The sequence below is a fragment of the Hemicordylus capensis genome, chromosome 4 (genome assembly GCF_027244095.1).
Source record: "Hemicordylus capensis ecotype Gifberg chromosome 4, rHemCap1.1.pri, whole genome shotgun sequence".
Classification (NCBI taxonomy): domain Eukaryota; kingdom Metazoa; phylum Chordata; class Lepidosauria; order Squamata; family Cordylidae; genus Hemicordylus; species Hemicordylus capensis.
This window is the reverse complement of record NC_069660.1, coordinates 44,397,246-44,415,581: the sequence shown is the minus strand read 5'-3', so window position 1 is coordinate 44,415,581 and position 18,336 is coordinate 44,397,246. Positions and strand designations below refer to the sequence as shown.

Below are 18,336 nucleotides of genomic sequence, written 5' to 3'. Positions count from 1 at the left end.
TCTTGTGGAAGCCAAAGAAATTACACCTGCCAAGATTTCTGGGTATGTTGGGCTTTCCCCACTCAAGGGTTGGGGAAAGCCAATTCTGGTTAGGGGTGGTCATGATGTTCAGGTAATCCATGAAATAATATGAGCTCTGTGCTTAGTGATCAACAGTTAGAGTGTGTCCTAATCCAAATGAACAAACCAGCAATAAAGAGACCCAATGCATGATAGTGGCTGCCGTGTCCTGCGGTGTAATGTGGGCAGGTCTGGACCCGCCCATGCCATTGCAGGGCTCTAACACACACCACGCAATACTGCTGCGCAAGAGAGTTGTTCCAGTACAGCTTGCCCTTGACCAATCATAGGTCATGTGCTACTTTGCATTATTCCCAATGCAAGTAGTGCACGCCCTGCAATCATGCAAGGAACAGCCCTTTTGCACAGCATGGTGGCATGGTGTGTCTTAGAGCCCCACAATGGTGTGGGCAGGTTCAGAACTGCCTGCCGGTGTTATGCTGCGGGACATGTCAGCACTATGAATACTTTCTTTAATACAAAAGAGATGGAACACCGGTACTTCTCGGCTTCTATGGCTGTTGGGGTGGGCATGGCCATGGGGGCTTTCATGGAGTGCCTGCACTTCTGAATTTGCAATTACATCACTGCATGTAAGTCTTTGTAAAAGTAAATACAATACAATCGTTTAGGACAGAGCCTTGGCTGCTTTTTAAAAAAACTTGCACCTGCTGAGTTGTGAGGGCCAACTGTATCTGCTTGGCTAGTACAGTACCTGCCTTGTGACCTGGTGGCACTGCAATGGGGATGTGGCTTTGATCACATGTGCTGTGTTTGGGAAGCTGTTCTCTCCCCCACAGAAGGTTTTCTGTTAGACTGCATTGCCCCAGAGTGACAATAAAGGTACCTGTTCCCTGCCTTCATTTCAGGATTTCTTCATGCCGAAGAAACAGATCAAGAACAGATCTTGTTCTTCTTGCATCAACCATTTTTATATAGTTCTTTTACCAAAAGTAGACTGGTGGAATCCTTTCTGTTATCACATTTTGATATCCATATCTTTTGTGTTTCTGCTTCTCTCTCTCTCTCTCTCTCTCTCTCGTTAAAATGCCCCATTTTTGATGCAGCCTCATCTATTTTGCTGTTTATTGAAACTGAAACTTCATCTTGGCTGCAAACTCCATCCATCTTGACTGAGGCAACCTATTTTTTTTTCCTCCTCCTTTTTTCTCTTCTGAACTTTTTTCTTTTTCTATATGGATAGTCCAAACAGAGTAATGGGAGAGTGTTATCTTTGGGATAACTCCACATTCAGTGATAAACTATGCCAATTCTCACCATAGATCTATACACTGAGAAAACTGAACTCACCCTAAAAGTTGTTAATGTCTCATATAGGTGAGACTGCTGTTATTTATTTAGCACCATCCGTGCATATGGTGTTTTATAGTCACATAAGAGAAAACTAAGGAATTTACAGTTTACATTATGGCAGTGAGGGAGAGAACAGAGGGAGGGCTGAATAGATAGGAAAGGGAGAAGCCAGGGTAACAGAACATGACTATGCACTCATTGAAGTACACTTAAGCTACTCTTGAGGACTAAGATGCTATATATGGACACAATGATTTTTGCCACTGAGAGACAGTAGCTGTCCTGCTTCTTGATGCTGTCTGAGTACAGTGTCCATGAGAGCATGCTTGTAACCCTTGGTAACATGCTCTTTAATGCCTTCTTCCTTTCCATGATTCCAGTGTTTCTCTGAATGCTTGGATGCCCCAGTGTTCTAATCACATGAAGAATCTATCCATGAGTACAATGTTTGTCTCTTCGGACAAATGCTGTCGTCGGGGGTGGATGGGTAGGGAGAGGTTAGTATATAACATGTCATGGGTGGAACTTGCAGGCACATTCTTGGGTGTGCTGTAACCGTGTACAGCACCCCCACTTTCATAACACCTGGGCAGGGTTAGTTTTAGAGCTGCCGTATTTCCTGTATTAACCCCACCCCCAAAATAAAGTCGATATTCATATTTTTAATGTGTGTGTGTGTGCGCGCGCACACACACCCCATCTTTATAGCTCTGCTCTCTCTATGAATGCACTTATGGATAATTTTGCTCACTTGTGTGTCCAACACTGATCTTAACGTTTTATAACTGTATATATTCACTTCAGTGGGACTTGGGGGTGTGTGTGTTCATAACTATGGGTAGACTTGAAGCCTGAATGTAAATGTTCTGCTTTCTTCAGTCCAAAGAGGGGGCCTTGGATAAGTCTGGATGGGTTGGAAGGGGTGTCTCATTGGTAAAACTACCTTCTCCTGCCCTTCTCTAGTGATGACATTTGAGCAGTTTTAAACCAGTGTTGCTGGTTCTTTGCTTTTCCCCACCCATTTTTCTTCCACTGTTATCTCTTTCCCTTCTTCTTTTGAAACTCTTAATCATTCAGTCATTTTAGATTTGTAGACATTTCAATAAGTTACCATATGCAAACGCCCAATAGCTGGGTTTCCCTCTCTTCCATATTGGCCACTCTATTATTTGTTAGTGCTCTTTGTGGCTATATATTCCTCTAGCTCTTTGATAACCCACCTTGGGAAGAATACCTTGCTTTGCTTTTCTTCTTCTTCCCCTTTTCCTTTTTCTTTCCCCTTTCTTTCCTTTTTCCAGCATGGTGGTTCACACACTCTCAGGGCTGGACTGTCAGGAACAAGTCACCTAAGCAGTCTCTCAGGGCAGCCATGTTTTTAGCGGCACCAGCAAAGCAGTACCCAGTCTGAGGCATCCCCCTCCAGAGCCCTGGGAGTGTGGCTGAGGATGCTGGGGAGCAGGTGGTGCACAGCTGTCCTCGCAGGCAATCCTGAGGCTTGCGGACTGCAGCTCCTTGGGGCAGCAAAACATCTTGGGCCGGCCCTGATTCTTCAGGGAAGGTTTTGGGATGAGTTATAATGATGCCTTTGGGGTGTTGTTTGTACTAATAATGCCCCCCCTTTCTCTTCCTCCCTCCCTCACCCCTTCCTCCCCATCCATTGTATATTGAATGTGTGCGCCACTGTTTCTTCTTTAACCCTTTCTGCACCCCGCATTGCCTTGCATACCCTTTGCATGGCTTTGAACTATGGTGTTCCTTTTTGTTTGGTTCTGAATTTTGTTTCGTTTTTGGTTGTTCTGGCTGCTCCCATTCCGTGTGGGTGGTGACTCCTGTTGTCTCTCATTAGATAGTTATGCTTCAGCCTCCAGCAAAGAGCGGTGGGTAGGTGAGAAGGATTCTGTTTGCACTTCTCGTTGCCACCGTGGGTCCCCTCCACCTACCACGTCTTCGCCCCACCCCCTCAGTGACTGTGTCAGCAGGTCCATGCCCTCTCAGCCTGACCCCTGCTTGATGGACGAGAGTTGGTTTGTTACCCCTCCCCCCTGTTTTACTGCAGAAGGTCCTGATCCTGTCAGCATGGAGAGCAACCCCATGGAGGACCTCTTGATTGAACATCCTAGCATGTCCGTGTACGTCACCAGCAGCAGCATCGTTGTGGAGAGTCCTGAGGAGCAGATCAGTGAAGGGTAAGTTTAGTGCAGGCCATCTTCCTCAAGAAAATATTCCAGGTAATTTGCCAAGAGCACCCCTTGGCCCATACCCGGAAAAAATAGACAAAAGAGTTGCTAAATGCATTTTGATTGCCCTCTTTAAGATTTTAAGATTTCCAGTCCATTAATTTAGTTCTTAAATCCTGGTGGCGCAGTGGTAAAAACTGCTGGCCTGTAACCAGAAGGTTGCAAGTTCGATCCTGACCAGGGGCTCAAGGTTGACTCAGCCTTCCATCCTTCCGAGGTCGGTAAAATGAGTACCCAGAATGTTGGGGGGCAATATGCTAAATCATTGTAAACCGCTTAGAGAGCTTCCAGCTATAGAGCGGTATATAAATGTAAGTGCTATTGCTATTGTAAGTGCTAAAAACATAAACATACACCCCAGAGTGGCACTGTTAACAGTGTTTGTACAAGGATCTGAGAAAGCAAGGAAGAAAGAGAGGGTTGCTAATAGGGAGCTAGGAATCCCATTGGGGGGAAATAGAAGCTGACCAAGATGAATTCTGGCTTCATAGCCACCAGAAGTTATGCCCAAAGTCTTTTTTCCTCTTTTCCTTCTACAATGTAAAGACAATAATAGGTATAACAATGACAGTAGGGTGGAGAGAGACAGTTGTCAGTTGTGTCAATTGTCACTAGCAATGTGGTAAAGTAATATTCAGTATTAACACTTGTACTACTACATTCTACATGGGTATGGGGAATCTCATCTTCTCAACAACAAAATATTTCAGTGCAAAAGCTGTACATTATTTGCTTGTGTGCGTGATCTCTCATCCTCTGAAATCTGCCCGGCCCTATCGAGATCCTTCAATGATCCTGAATGTTGTGTGCATGTGTGCCTTTCTTTGTGCAGTGAGCTACCTGAACGCCGTTTGCAGCGCCATGCCCCACACCACTCCACCTCTCTTGCCACCAAGGCCGCCATCTTGGAGAAGGTCAACCAAGTACGACGGATTCAGCGGGCAAAGCATCTGGTGGAGAAGCACAAGTTCAGTCCAAAAGTCATGCAGCGGCAGAACCGCACCAGAGAGTGCCGCCCACGACGGGCCAAACACCAAGGCAGCTTTGTCTATCAACCATGCCAGCGCCAGTACAACTACTAAGCTACTTCAGGAAGTCTATACTGTGGGGCATTATCCTTTTTAACTTTCAGCTTCACCAGTTCCTCACAATGCTTTCTTCAGCTGAGAGGGTCGTCTTCGTCCATTTTCTGAAATAAATCCATCCCCCCTGTGAAAGAACCTCCTACATTCTCCTGAACTGACAACATTCAGTGGTAGTTCTTTCTTGGGCTTTTTGTGGGCTTTATTTCCCTTGTCATCAAGAAATACATTTTCTGATCTATGACTTTCTTTCCTTTTTGGGTTTTAATCTCCCCCACTTCCCTCCCTGCTTCCATGAATGTGGATTTTTATTTGGATCTTAAAGTGAGAGAACTCAGCATGTTCCACTAATATTAAGCAACAAGGCTGCAGGTCTATTTTTTAAGTGTTGGAGAAACATGTATATATCTTGATTACCAAGAAAGAAAAGTTGGGTGGATATTTTCCCTGGTCCCGAAGTAGCATGAATCCACACACTGGGTCTCATAGCCGTTACCAGTGGTAGATTAATTTGGTGCTTCCAGTGAATATATCACATTTATTTTCTTTTGTAAATGATATATAGGAGGGCTGACATGGCCTATCATTTCCTTTTGCCCCTTGTTGTTGCACTAAGGAGCCTGAGACATCAGTGCCTTTCTTTATGACATCACACTCTTCACAGTGGAAAACTGTGATGTCACAAATGGAGCTACCAGGTTCATGTGCATACTGGAATACAACAACAATAAATGAACCAACTAGGTCCCAATTCATAGACTAACTAAAATATATCTTGTGAAAAACTTCCTTCCCTTAAAAATATATGAATTATATATTTGTTCCTCTCACTAGTTGATTTGATGACTAGGCATGAGGCATCTCGCCATATCCTTAACTGTACAGGGGTTGCAAAACAGCTCCATGAATAGCTATGGGAGTTTTGCCATTGACTACTAATGGAGAATGGGTTATGACTGAGTTTTCTGTTCAGATGTGTCATGTGATGTAATAGAGAACCTTTGGAAGTCCTTTGTGGCTGCAGTTCTCAACGGTGGTTAATGGGAATTGCAGGAGCTCATGATTATTAAAAGGTCAAGTATATTTTATTGCAGTTCTTAATCATACATGGCCTTTTCAAAATGCATGCAGTGGGCTCTTCATCCATTTAGTTAGTTGCATGGTTATTTCTCGCAGTATCGTTCATGGCTCCACAGCATAATGATCACGTCGTTAAAGCCATGTGTGCAGAGCACAATGCGAAGATGTGATATTTTTAAGAAGACATGAAGAGACATCCTAGTAAAACTGTCATGGACATTCATAAGCATAAGAGCAAAAATATATTTTTTAAGAAAATACAAAAATAAAATTAAAATCACACACCTTTTCATGCATTTTACCATCATGTTGATAGGACACTTCCAATAATGAAACAATTTTCTTATTCTAAGAAAAAGAAATAGTTATAAGTAATCTGTTTTTAAAAAATCAAAGCAGAAATTTGGCAATGGTACCCCTTGGATGATCACCATGTGCAATTCTGACCACACTTACTAGTGATTATGCTTCATTGAATACAAATGTGACTTACTTCCAAGTAAACATACATTGGAACAGCACAATCCAACCCAGTCAACTGCAATTGTTTTCAATGGGGGAGGGTCAAGCATGTAGTTAAATTTCTCCTATTGATTTCAATGAGACACAAAGTCTTTAACATTGGCTGGATCATGCACAAACACTAAATGCATAACTCGTCATTCACCATCAAGAGGATGCTTCATATTAATCCATGTTATCTTGTTTTGGCATTGGTGCTAATGTCAACGACCTCAGCAGAGCAAGGGGCTTACACAAATTGATGATAGCGATGACAAAGTATGTTGAAGAGAGTAGTGAAGGCTTATTTTAAATTAAAAATATGGTGAGGGGTTGAAATGATGAAAGAAAGGATAGAAGACAGAGAGTAAAAGTAAGGCTACAAGCCTGTGTGTGCTTAGTAGGGAGTGAGTTCTATTGAAATTAGTGCGTTTTACTTCCAAGTAAGCATGCACAGAAATTGTACTGCACATGAGACAAGAAGGGACTTGGAACTGTTGAACAGGTGTAAGCTGAAGATGTGGAGGTCACTCTAGACTCCCTAGAGAGCAGAGGGAGTAGAGTAGCATGTGCCTGCATTTTGAAGACTGCCTTTTCTAGAGTGTAGAAACTACAAATTGTAAACTTTCCTATAAGAAAAACCTCTAGATGTCACATGGGATACAGAAATCTTGGTCTGTTGTCTGTAGCATGGAAAGTATCTACGCATATGAAGATCATTTTAGGATTAATTTGGTTTCATGCAGCTCTGTTAAGGAAGGGTTGCCAAATTAAAAATAGTTGCATATGAAACACCTGGAAGAATACGGAAAGAGGGGAATAACTGTTTCCCTTATATATGTTTTATTTGTTAGTTGTGCTTCCCTTCTCCGTTCAAGGGAATTAGAACATTCACCTCCATTTAATGGCCACCATTATGATTGATCTTGAACATTTGCCCAATATGGTTGAGAGCTAAATTCTCACAGCAATACTTCAGTTCACCTCTTGTGCTGATGGTTGGAACTTCCTTTGGAAAACCTCAGGACAATCATTTGGCTTGTATTTGGGGCTGTAAACAATGTACATTTTTGTACTAAATGTACTTAGTACATTTTTGGACTAAGCCTAAAAATCTCTCCTTGAAACCCAGATTGAGATTGGTAAAGGGGAAAACTTTAAAATGGTTTTTTAAAAAATAAAAAATTCAGCCTTTGGCTTAAACATTTATTCACCAAATCTGAAAAGGACAGTTTGTCTTAAGTGTAGCTAATGTTCCTTGCTAAAGTGCAGGTGGTACAGGAGGAGCTTCCCCCGCATATAGCAGCAAATAGGAGAGTGATTCATATTTGTACATTTCTAGTCCATTATTGTCTATTTGTCTTCTGCATTTAACTTTCTGACAGCACAATCCTAAGCAAGTTCACTAAGAAGTAGTCCCTTCAAGTTCAATGAGACCTACTCTCAGGTAAATGTGTTTAGGATTGTAGACTAATATTATCTGTTTGAGTTGTTTTTCTAAGAAAATCCAACCTGGAAACCATGTTTCTCCCACTAATCACTGGAGCCAGAAAGCTGCTTTAGATGCACCCAAGTGTTTGTGTGTGTGTGTGTTTGTTTGTTTGTTTGTTTGTTTGTTTGATTGATTGATTAAGTGCCATCAAGTTGGTGTCAACTCTTAGTGACCACATAGATAGATTCTCTCCAGGATGATCGGTCTTCAACTTGGCCTTTAAGGTCTCTTGGTGGTGCATTCATTGCTGTCGTAATCGAGTCCATCCATCTTGCTGATGGACATTTTCTGAGGGGGGTGGGGACAAAGGCTGCAATTCTATACCCACTTATTTCAGAGTAAGCCCCACTGAATTCAATGGGACTGAACTTCCCCCCGCTTTTAATGGCAGACCCTCATCCTGTATCACAAGCTGCTTTTGAAATACCTCTTGTTTCAAAAGTGGTTTCAAAAGTGGTTTGCCATGTGGCATGGTCGTGGGAGGAGTTGTTATCTGAGAAAATGCCCTTTGGGTTTGGGGAACTAATAGTTGGTTCTTTGAGTTCTGATCTATATACTACTTAAGCTAACAGCTGCATCCTTATGGCACTACTGAACAGAACATTTCCATCAGAGCTAGAAAAGAAGCCTTCGCTATCTTGGTTCTTATGTACCCTGCACCTAGGATTGTCAGTTCTCCTCGCCCCCACCCCCCACCCTCGATAGATATGCTATCCCTGTCACAGCAGCATGGCAGACAAAAATCCAACAGATGCAACTTTGCCAGCCATGAAGACACCTGGGAAAGCTGCATCTGCTGTTGCTTTTAAAAGAGCAAAGATGGTAATCCTGAATGCCTCTCTCCAAGTTTTAAACAATAGATCCAGGCTTATGGCTAGGAAACTGCAGGCTCTGTTGTGTGTCCAGACTGAACTGTTAGCAAGATCAGCTCCAATCTTCTAATGGTGACTTCTTTCTCTCTTCCCACCATTGCTGCCTGTACCTACTTAGTTGCTTTCTCCATGTTTTAAACCAATTTCAGTCCCAAACTTAAGCTAAGTATTCAGGAAGCAGCTGATGTTGACTGCCCAGTTCTTACTGTAATGGAAATTGATGGCAAAATTCCCATATTGCAAGAGTTCCCAGCCTTGGGTCCGCAGATGTCGATGGACTAAAACTCATCATCCCCAGCCTTTTGCCATCATGGCCGGGGCTGATAGCAGTTCTAGTCCAAAATATCTGGGGACACAAGGCTGGAAACCCCTGTGATATAGGATCAGTTCTTAGTTGCCTTTATGCCTTTAACAGCTCCTAAAAAGGCATCAGTATCACTCGTTACTGATTCAGAGCACTTGGCAAAGCATCCTAACAGCAAGGGGACAGAGGAAGAACCCCAAAACTTGGTTGCTGTCATTCCTTGTCTCTGACTTGACCCCAGCTCCATGTTACCACCAGGAGTTGCAGCCGAGATAGGCTTGTCAGAATTTTGATTTTTCAGAAACAAAGAAAATAAACCCATACTAGTTCTTAAATTTGGTCATCTGTGCTAATTCTCCTGTTTCCCTCCTAAGCCATGGGACTGACCTGTTAAAAGCAGAAGATGTGATTAGCAAATGTAATTAATTTGATCTTGGCTCCAGGGCAGACTCACTTGATCCAGAACTGAAACAGGAACAATTGCAGTTACTGATTGCATCTTTCAACTTCTCCTGTGACTTACTGGGAAAATAATAGTTGGCTCTTCTGAACTGTAGTCATATGTACAGTGGCATTCAAAAGTCACTGTTGGTTTCATTTGCATCTGACTCAGACAAGAGATTAACACTTTAATTTTGTGAAGTGTTTACATTCTTTTGCCTCTTTAATTTCACACTAAATGCCTTTTACTAAAGCAGATGGAGGTAGGGAAGAAGTAAGCTGCAGGGGCGTAACTATAATAGGGCAAGGGGAGACAGTTGTCTGGGGGCCCACTGCCTTGGGGGCCCCCCAGAGGCAAATCACATGACTGACTCCCCCAGGCGTACACCCACCTGGGCTTCCTTCAGTTGTATTCATCCTCTGAAATTGACATGAGTGTTAAGACCTGGAGCTACCAGAACAGCATGTCTTTCTCTAGTACCATGAAATGACTTGCATCGTCCACAACTTACAACATCTTAAAAAAAAAAATTAGGATGTTGTTCTATTGTGGCACATAGGTGATAGATAGATAGATAGATAGATAGATAGATAGATAGATAGATAGATAGATAGATAGATAGATATACATTTTACTTCAGTGGGGGGGGCATTTTAAAATCTTGTCTCTGGGCCCACTCCAACCTTGCTACGCCCCTGGTAAGCTGGTATATTTAAGGAACTGAGAAGTTCTTTATGCGAGTATTTGAATTTGCCTGTGGAAATGATCATGCAGTGGCCCAGGTCTGCATGAACTGCCATGAAGAAATCTGACAATTCAAAAACAACAGAAGTTGAATTGTAAATGTCATTGTTGAATATGTAACCTTCTTAGTTTAATTTTGAGGTGGATTTCACCTTTTGGTGAGCCTGCGCATGACAATATTCAAACTCTCTGGTGATAAAGCTTGAATTTGACATATCCCCCGGTCATTTCTACATCTCAAATGTCTAATTACTGTGCTTTGAACACCAGAAAGTCCATTAAGGGGAAAGAAAGAAATATTAGTGGCTTCTAGTGTATTTGTTAGGTTCTCCAATATTCTCACAAGTGCATAAGTTAATTCTGGGATAAAACCTTTCACCATAACAAGGATTCTGTCCCTTTAGGCTGTTGAAGCAAATTCAATCCCAGATCAATGCAACACAAGGTGTTTGGAAAAGTGACATCCCAAAGACAGAAGACCTGCCCCTTTTAAAATCAGACACCTACTCAGAAATTTACTTTGTAAATTTAATATATATTTACAAAAATTTATATGAAATTTCATTTCAGCTGTTTCATTTTCAATGAATCTCAGTTTAGATTGCAAATGAACTTTGTGAAGCAAAAAAAGGAAAGATTTCTCTACATGAAAAGGGAAAGATTTCTCTACATCTGCATTATAATTAATAATTTGTGGCGATTAAATTAAAAGGGTCGATTCTGGTAAGCTAATTGAGATCCAGCCCTCATCCCCACAATCTTCTCTCTTGCCCCTTGTTCTGCAGAATTCAAATTGTTTTCATGTTTCCAAAAGAACCCTAGATAGTCTCATTTCTAAGTAATAACTGGATTAGACAGCTTTCATTACTTCTGCCTCCCAGCCCAGCTTCTGTTTTCTTCTGACCAAGAAGTTCCAGTATGTAATTCTATTTCCTTAGAAGAAAGTTCTACTGATTTCAGAGGTCGTTATTTCCAAGTGTGCGTAGGATAACAGCATTAATGCTCTCTAGTGATGTGGCCTCCTTACGTGGGGACAAGAATATGACTGATGTTTCCTTCTGAGCAAACAGGATGATATCTTACGGTAGGATTTCTTAATCTTGGTTGCCTAGATGTTATTGGACCAACTCCCATAATCCCCAGCCTTTATGGCTGGGGATGATGGGAGTTGTAGTCCAACATCATCTGGGGACCCAAGGTTTAGACGCCCTGCCTTATGGGCATCTAAATCTTGGGCTTAGCCACCTAGAGAACAATTTATTATGGGGCGGCTAACAAATAAAGTTTATTATTATTAATTTATTATTAATAATTATTATTGGGTCTGGCTGCAACCTCTTCCAGCCCTACTAGAAGTACCATTTGCAGTCTTTGACGCTTCTTACTTGCTTTAGCAATACCCAAGGACTGCAGAGAGCAATAATATGAAAAAGAGGTACTATGGTGGCAAGGCAAGATTTTGCATCTCTTTCCACCATTTAAAAAAAATACCTACACCTTAGCATTTGACCTTAAAAAAGCTCCCCAAGATAGTGGTGTCCATTTCACTGTGAGTGCTGACCCCATAATTGTCCTTTCTGTCTGGTGTGAAGACTATTGGGAGATCAGTTTGAAGTAAATACGTGCTGTGTGGCCTGGAATGATCTGATTCACAAAATCATCACACCACATCATTAACAAACAAAAAAGCATGGACATGCCTTTAATGCACTTAGGACTGCAGTACTAGGGTTCCTCCCTCTAGGATTGTGTACCTCTGAGTGCTAGATCCTGCCAGGACACAAGGCTATTAGTAATCAAGGGTCTTTCCCAGCCCTACCACCTGGATACCAAGAACTGAACCTGGGGCCTTCTGCATAAAAAGCAGGTGTTCACTGAGCTAGAGTTCCTTCCCAAAGGACCTGCTTGGCTATTGTTGAAGACAGAATGCTGGACAAGAGGGTCCTCTGCTCTGGTTCAGCAAGGCAATTCTTATGATGTAGAAGAAGCAAATGTGTTATGAGCTTCCTAGAAAAACAAATAATTTGGACAAAGGTAATTCATCGTACCCCTTTCTTTCAAAATCTGCTGCTTTGATAACAGAAATCTTCTCTCTCATCTAGGGCTTGATCTACCACCAGGCAAAAGTTAGGAGCAAAGCTCCAGCAGTGCAAAAATGCAACTGTTTATGCAAGTCCTGAGAAGGAGAAACAGACACAAGTGCTGATTGTGTTACAGCCAAATTCAGAAAATACCAGCTCAAGCCGATGTTTCTCAGATGGCCTTGAGCAAATCCTCATGCCTCAGTTTTCCACCTGTAAAATGGGTGATAGTACCTCATACTCTGAGAGGTAGCATGGGATTTCTGGCTCTTATTGTAAATAGAAATGCCCCATTTCAAAGCAAATGTCAAATTATAACAAGTATTATTTGTCATTGGTAAACATCTCAGATGCATCATAATTTAAAATATGATCCCTAAAATGCCTGCATCATTTAGCGATAGCTACTCATTCAGGAATGCCATTAAATGCTCCCATCCCGTAATGCAATGATCAGACTGGTGTTCTAAACACCAACAATACAGGAGTTTCCTATGTTAAGTCAAAGGAAAGGTGCTTAAAACTAATAACTTCTGTGCGTGTTTGTGTATGTGTGTATGCACATGTGTAAATATGTTACCACACCGAGAGGATGTAAGCATTAAAAAAAAAAATCAATATTTTAAGTTGTGGTTAGCTGTGCAATGCTGAGTCCTGAATGAATGAGGGAGAGTGCTGTAATGACATATGTAATGGGATAGGCTGAGTTCTTTTCTTTTCTTTTTATTTATATAGGGGAAATTAACAGCATGGACTCAGGGACAAATCACAGTGTGTTGTTACCTTCAAGATACGTGTTTCAGAACTGTCTGATCCGGATGGGGTTTGTTGTGTGTGTGAGAACCTGTTGATACTAATCTGCATGTCCTAAAGAATTTATGAACTTAGTAGAACTGCTATGTTGTTTTTGTTCTTTTTAAAATACCTTTGTGTAAATTGAGCAACATGTGCTGCATTTAGCTGCTGCCTTTTGGTCAAGAAAAATAAATTTGTTGGCCCCTGGCTTGGCTGTATAACAGCATGAAAGCCAGTCTGTGGGGTGTGGCCACTGTTTTATAGTGGCACAGCCATGCTGTGGCACTCCCACATCAAATATGTGGATAACAAGTTGGAAAAGTGAAGATGGCCATTTGTGACTCACTTTCTCCTTTAGGCCTGTTCTCTTGTATATAGCGTAATATAAATATAAATACATTTAAGCAATATTTTCACCTAAGCACCCCCCCCCAATATTTTGAGGGGTGCTGAGGAGGCAAAGTGGGGTAAGACCTATGCTCTAGGTAAAACCATAGCAGAGCCTATCATTGAACCACAAACCATGGGTTAGCTCTCGCCCATGACTGACTTCAGTGGGAACAAGATAGAACCTCACTGGTGGGGAATATTCTGATGTTTGCAATAGAGAGGATAGGGAAAGGGTGCCTCAATGTTAATTTGATATGTTTAGTAATAATTTCATTAGTTATTTGTATTTTTTTAATAAGTGGGGATGAGGGGAATTAATGCCAAACATAGACCATGACAGACATTTTCTCACTTCTAAATTGTTTTGGTTACTAGAGTGGTGTACTGCTAGCTTCTATAGATCCTGCTAGGGATGTGCAAACATGTTCAACGTCAAACCAGTTCGGTTCAACAGTTTGGGGTCGAACCAAACCCCCCTTTTTTCGGTCTGGACCTAACCCTCCCCACCCCAGCCATTCAGGGGGTTCGCAAGTTATTTTTTTAAAAAGTTAATTCCTTTTAGTACTTATGCCCACTGGGGAGATTTGACTCGAACCGAACTGGGCCAGCCGGTTTTCTGCACCCTGCTAGATCCTGCCTATTGAGCAGTATGGAAGAAACTGAAGCCATATCCACCACACACTTACTAAGATGTAAGGCCTATATAAAAAAGACGTATTTCTGAGTAAACATGCTTAGGCAAAATGTTCCTTGAATACTACAGGAAAAGATAATACTCCAAAATGTTTCAGTCATGTGTTCTTTGTAGTTTCAAGAGGACATGTGTGTTTGCCCAAGTTAAATATAGTTAGAACAGAAGGTTGGTCTGAAGGTCAGACCTCATCTCATGGTAGAATGGAGGCAACCAGCACATAAAGTAGTCAACTTTTAGCATGAGGCAAAATGCAACAGTGAGAAATTAAATTTTATCTGTGGTGTAGATACACCCATAGGTCTTTATTGCAAATATACAGTTGTTAATGCCAGCTTGTTACATAATATAGACTAGTGAAGTTTAAACTTCCTACCTCAGGAAGCCCTTTCCACATTGATCTGTCTGCTTCACACCCCTTGAGGGTTGCAGAAGGTTCCGGAGTGCATTCTAGGGTATGCTCTGAGTTCACACGAGGTACCATGAAGGCCTGCTGGGCCTGTTTGTCAACCCAAGCAGCCTAAGAGTGCACTCTGGAACATGTCCAATAATTCCCTGTTGCTGTGCACTGCAGAGGAAGATTGGTAATGGAAAACAGTAGCTTGCCTGCCTTATCAGTCTTGCCACAGAATTCCTGAGCGGTCCAATATAAGAAAAATCTTCCTTCATCCATCACGTCACCTAAGCGATGATGCCTGCTCTATAGCCATTTGTTATCCATTTTGTTTAGAGCCCATGGTAAGTTGTACATGAAAGCTATAGGCCACCTCCAGCCTCAAAGACAGGATGAGTACCAGTTGCAGGGGAGTAACAGCAGGAGAGAGGGCATGCCCTACTCCTGCCTGTAGGCTTGTGTGAAACAGGATGCTGGACTAGATGGGCCTTGGGCCTCATCCGGCAGGGCTGTTCTTAAGTCTCACAGGATTGTTGCAAGGATAAACATAATCATGTATGTTTCTTGGAGGAAGAGTGGGATATAAATATAAAAATAAAATAAATTCATTTGCAGTATTCCCTTCCTCCTCCTTTTAAAAAGAATTCCTATAGAAGGTTAAAGATTCTATCCTGCTGACAACCAACCAATAACCCATTGCTATTTTTAGCACTGATTTGCAGAGATAAAAGCTGAAGCAGGTGGCTAAAAACCATTATTTTGATTACTTGAAAGCACAATTTCCATCCATTTCATTGGACCTTGCACAGCAGTGGATTGTGTTCTTCGACATTTCAGATCATCTACCAGACAGAAACAAATATTGAGAACACAAAGTAAAGCCTGAGTCATAAAATGCATACATTTTGCATGGAAAATAATTTGCTGGAATAATCCATTGTTTTGTATTGGGTGTTTGTTTTTTGTCAATAGGTTGTAACATGCTTTATTTTGTTTTGCAGATCCACTTCTTCCTAAATCACAGGCATTATATGTTGACCTTTATTGTTCTAAAAACACAATTTTTAGGACTTTACACTATTATCCAGGCCTACATTGTGAATAGTGAGACACAGAGTTGCCCTCTTAAGAATACCTTCTATTAAAATTTGTCTTCCCACCATTAAATTACTTTCTTGTTGTAGCCTCAACCATCACTGAAGTAACCTTGTATTTTTAACCTTTTCCTCAATTAGGTTTTTTCATATGATGAAAACAGTTCATGCTGCAACATCCATATATTAAATCTCTTCTATGATATCCTAACTTTGCCTAACAAGTAGCATTTGAGTGTTTAAATATTTATTTTCTCTTATCTACCTGACCTGTTAACTAAGCACTCTGCTCATATTACTTTATTCTGAATACATTACATCTCTTCCTGCTGTATTGACTTGTGTTATGTGCCTTTCACCCTTTTACATGATTTGGCATACTATTATGTACTATGAAAATGTACACACAAAACAGCAGAATTTGACTTCAGCAACCATAGTTAATGCCATACTATGCAAAGATGACTGGCAACCTGAATGCTATAGATTATGTGTGCATATTATATATATAAATAACATTTTAAAATGTCAGGCTAGGACTTTCGGAAAGAACACCAAGGGCTTGATTCAGCAAATACTTGCCATGCATAACTACATATACACATTAGCAAGCTAAGAGTTGCTTCCCTTATAATAGTTTTTGTTTCAGTGACCGCTTGCTATTCTTATGATGAAAATCTTAATGTGAGAAAGATTTATATTATGGATGGTCAGCCTTTCAACCATTACCTTTCATAGCTCTATAGATGAGAGATCTCAGCAGGTGCAGATTTTCAAACCCTTTTAGCACTGTGACATGGCACGATACGTCTGCTGAAATCTTCCACTTCTACTCAGTTCTTGAAGGCTGGCTATCTCTGATTTATACCAACATTTACCCATGATTCCAACAAGAATGCGGAATATTAAGATCCAATTCTTCATAATCGAGTTGAATTCACAAAACAATGTTACAATTTTTGTTATGGGAATGAATGGTTAAAACACAGAAAGCTGTCACTGACTTCATCAAGAATAGTTGGCAATGGACCTGTGTATATCTTTGCAGGCAAAAGCATAATAAAGAATATGAGATTTCACCACCTCTTTTCCCTAGACATATGAAAAATCTTAGCTGCAACCCCCCTTAAGTACTAGTATGCAAGCATGATGAAAGTATTAAGATGTCATGATTACCACCAGCATTTTGCCAAAACTGTGTTAGGATGTCCACCTTTTGTTTCATTCTGAAGGCTTGTCTAAACAAAAAGTGCTATTTGGGTTTGACAGGGTTGCCTTAAAAGAAACCCACCCTACTTTAAAATGTGCTAATGTTTATCTTCTATTTTAGAGACACACACCCGTCCCTTTCCCTTTTAGAATACAACCCTTTTCAAAAGTTAACATTTTGCATTTAGAATGTACATGGTAGACAGGAGCCCAAACTCACATATCCAAGGCAAATTAATTCCTGTTTTTTCTCAGCTGCTAAACAGCTGTTGGAGGTGGGGCATGATTTTAAACCATTGTTCCTATTTCTTGTATGCCTTACAATAGCAGAACTATTACTACAACAGGGGATTCTGACCAGAGGAAAAATAACTCCCCCCACCCACCCAACCTTTTCTATATCACTTCTACGGTAGAATGAAAACCTAATTTACACAAAAAGTGTCATTGTGTGTTACCTGCTAAAGCAGCATAAGGATAGGTAATGGAAAGAGAAAGCCCATTGCTTGTAGGGCACTGTTTAGATGTTTGCAATGTGTTGACAGAGCAAAGGACACAACTGCCTCAAAGTGTTTGTGGTGTGCCTGTGTGTATGTAACATGGTTTTGGTTGTTAGACTGTAATGCTGTCCTTTTGGGGGGACAGAAATCTAATATAATGGGGGGGGGAATCACAAGAAATAAAAATATATATTTAAACCATAACTAATGTGCAGTTTGAGTTCTTAAAATACATGACACTTAACCAGTGGTCCACCTAGCTAAGGAGCCAGCCTCTCACTAAGAGCCAAACTAGACACAATGTTAGTCGGTTGTGTATGTGGGTTCCCCCCTTCCCCAGTGGGCTGGTTCTCACCATTAAAGTGCTGCTGAAAGTTGAATGGAGGTGGAAGGAGGCAATGGTGTGTGTGCACTCCCTGCTACTCTATAGTCTGGGCAGCGAAAATGTCAAGCAGGGGATAATGAAGTGATTGTGCAGGGACTTTTTTTGTATGTGGCAGTATATAAATGTACTAAATAAATAAAGATATCAACTGTGGTTGGTCAGCATGGGCAGCCTGATATAGGTGATCTTAGATTTGATTTAGGGGGGAGGAGGTTGGCCGCCTGTGGCCGACCAACTACAGTTACACTTCACACACAATCACTTGCTGTGCTCCACCTGACATTTTCGCTGACCAGATGATCAAGTATGGGGAGCACATATATCTCCTCCTCCACCCACATTTAGGTGGTGCTTTGATTGCGAGAAGCAGCCCATTGTATATTGCAACTGTGGGGAGGCGGCACTGAGGACTGGGACCATGGTGTGAGGAGAGCATGACTTGAACCTTTTGCTCCCATTATGGTCTTGATTTAATCAGGTTTCCTGTGACTATTTGCCCTGAGAGGAAAGCTGTCATTGGTGTCAAATACAGATTGCTGGGTTTGTGAAATCCACTATCGGTGCTTCAGCAAACTTCAAGACACCTGAATCTCTCACAGGCAAGACCCTTCTGCCCTATTCACACATTTCAGCACTCATTCACAGGTACAGTTATTTATAAATTTTGCT

The 18,336-nt window shown here is 41.3% G+C and overlaps 1 protein-coding gene across 8 annotated transcripts in view; it reads left to right on the top strand.

The window, feature by feature from the left end:
* Window positions 1-15,905, top strand: part of TP53INP2 (tumor protein p53 inducible nuclear protein 2) — a 64,116-nt gene extending 48,211 nt beyond the window's left edge. For 6 of the 8 annotated variants that reach the window (XM_053244880.1, XM_053244882.1, XM_053244881.1 and 3 more), the window contains exons 3-5: window positions 3,221-3,259; window positions 3,431-3,560; window positions 4,444-15,905. In XM_053244880.1, coding sequence (XP_053100855.1) covers window positions 3,221-3,259; window positions 3,431-3,560; window positions 4,444-4,693 — 419 coding nt within the window. In that variant the 3' untranslated portion in view covers window positions 4,694-15,905. The remainder of the gene's footprint in view (window positions 1-3,220; window positions 3,260-3,430; window positions 3,561-4,443) is intronic. The other 2 variants (XM_053244888.1, XM_053244887.1) reach the window with 2 other exon arrangements.
* Window positions 15,906-18,336: the final 2,431 nt, after the last annotated feature.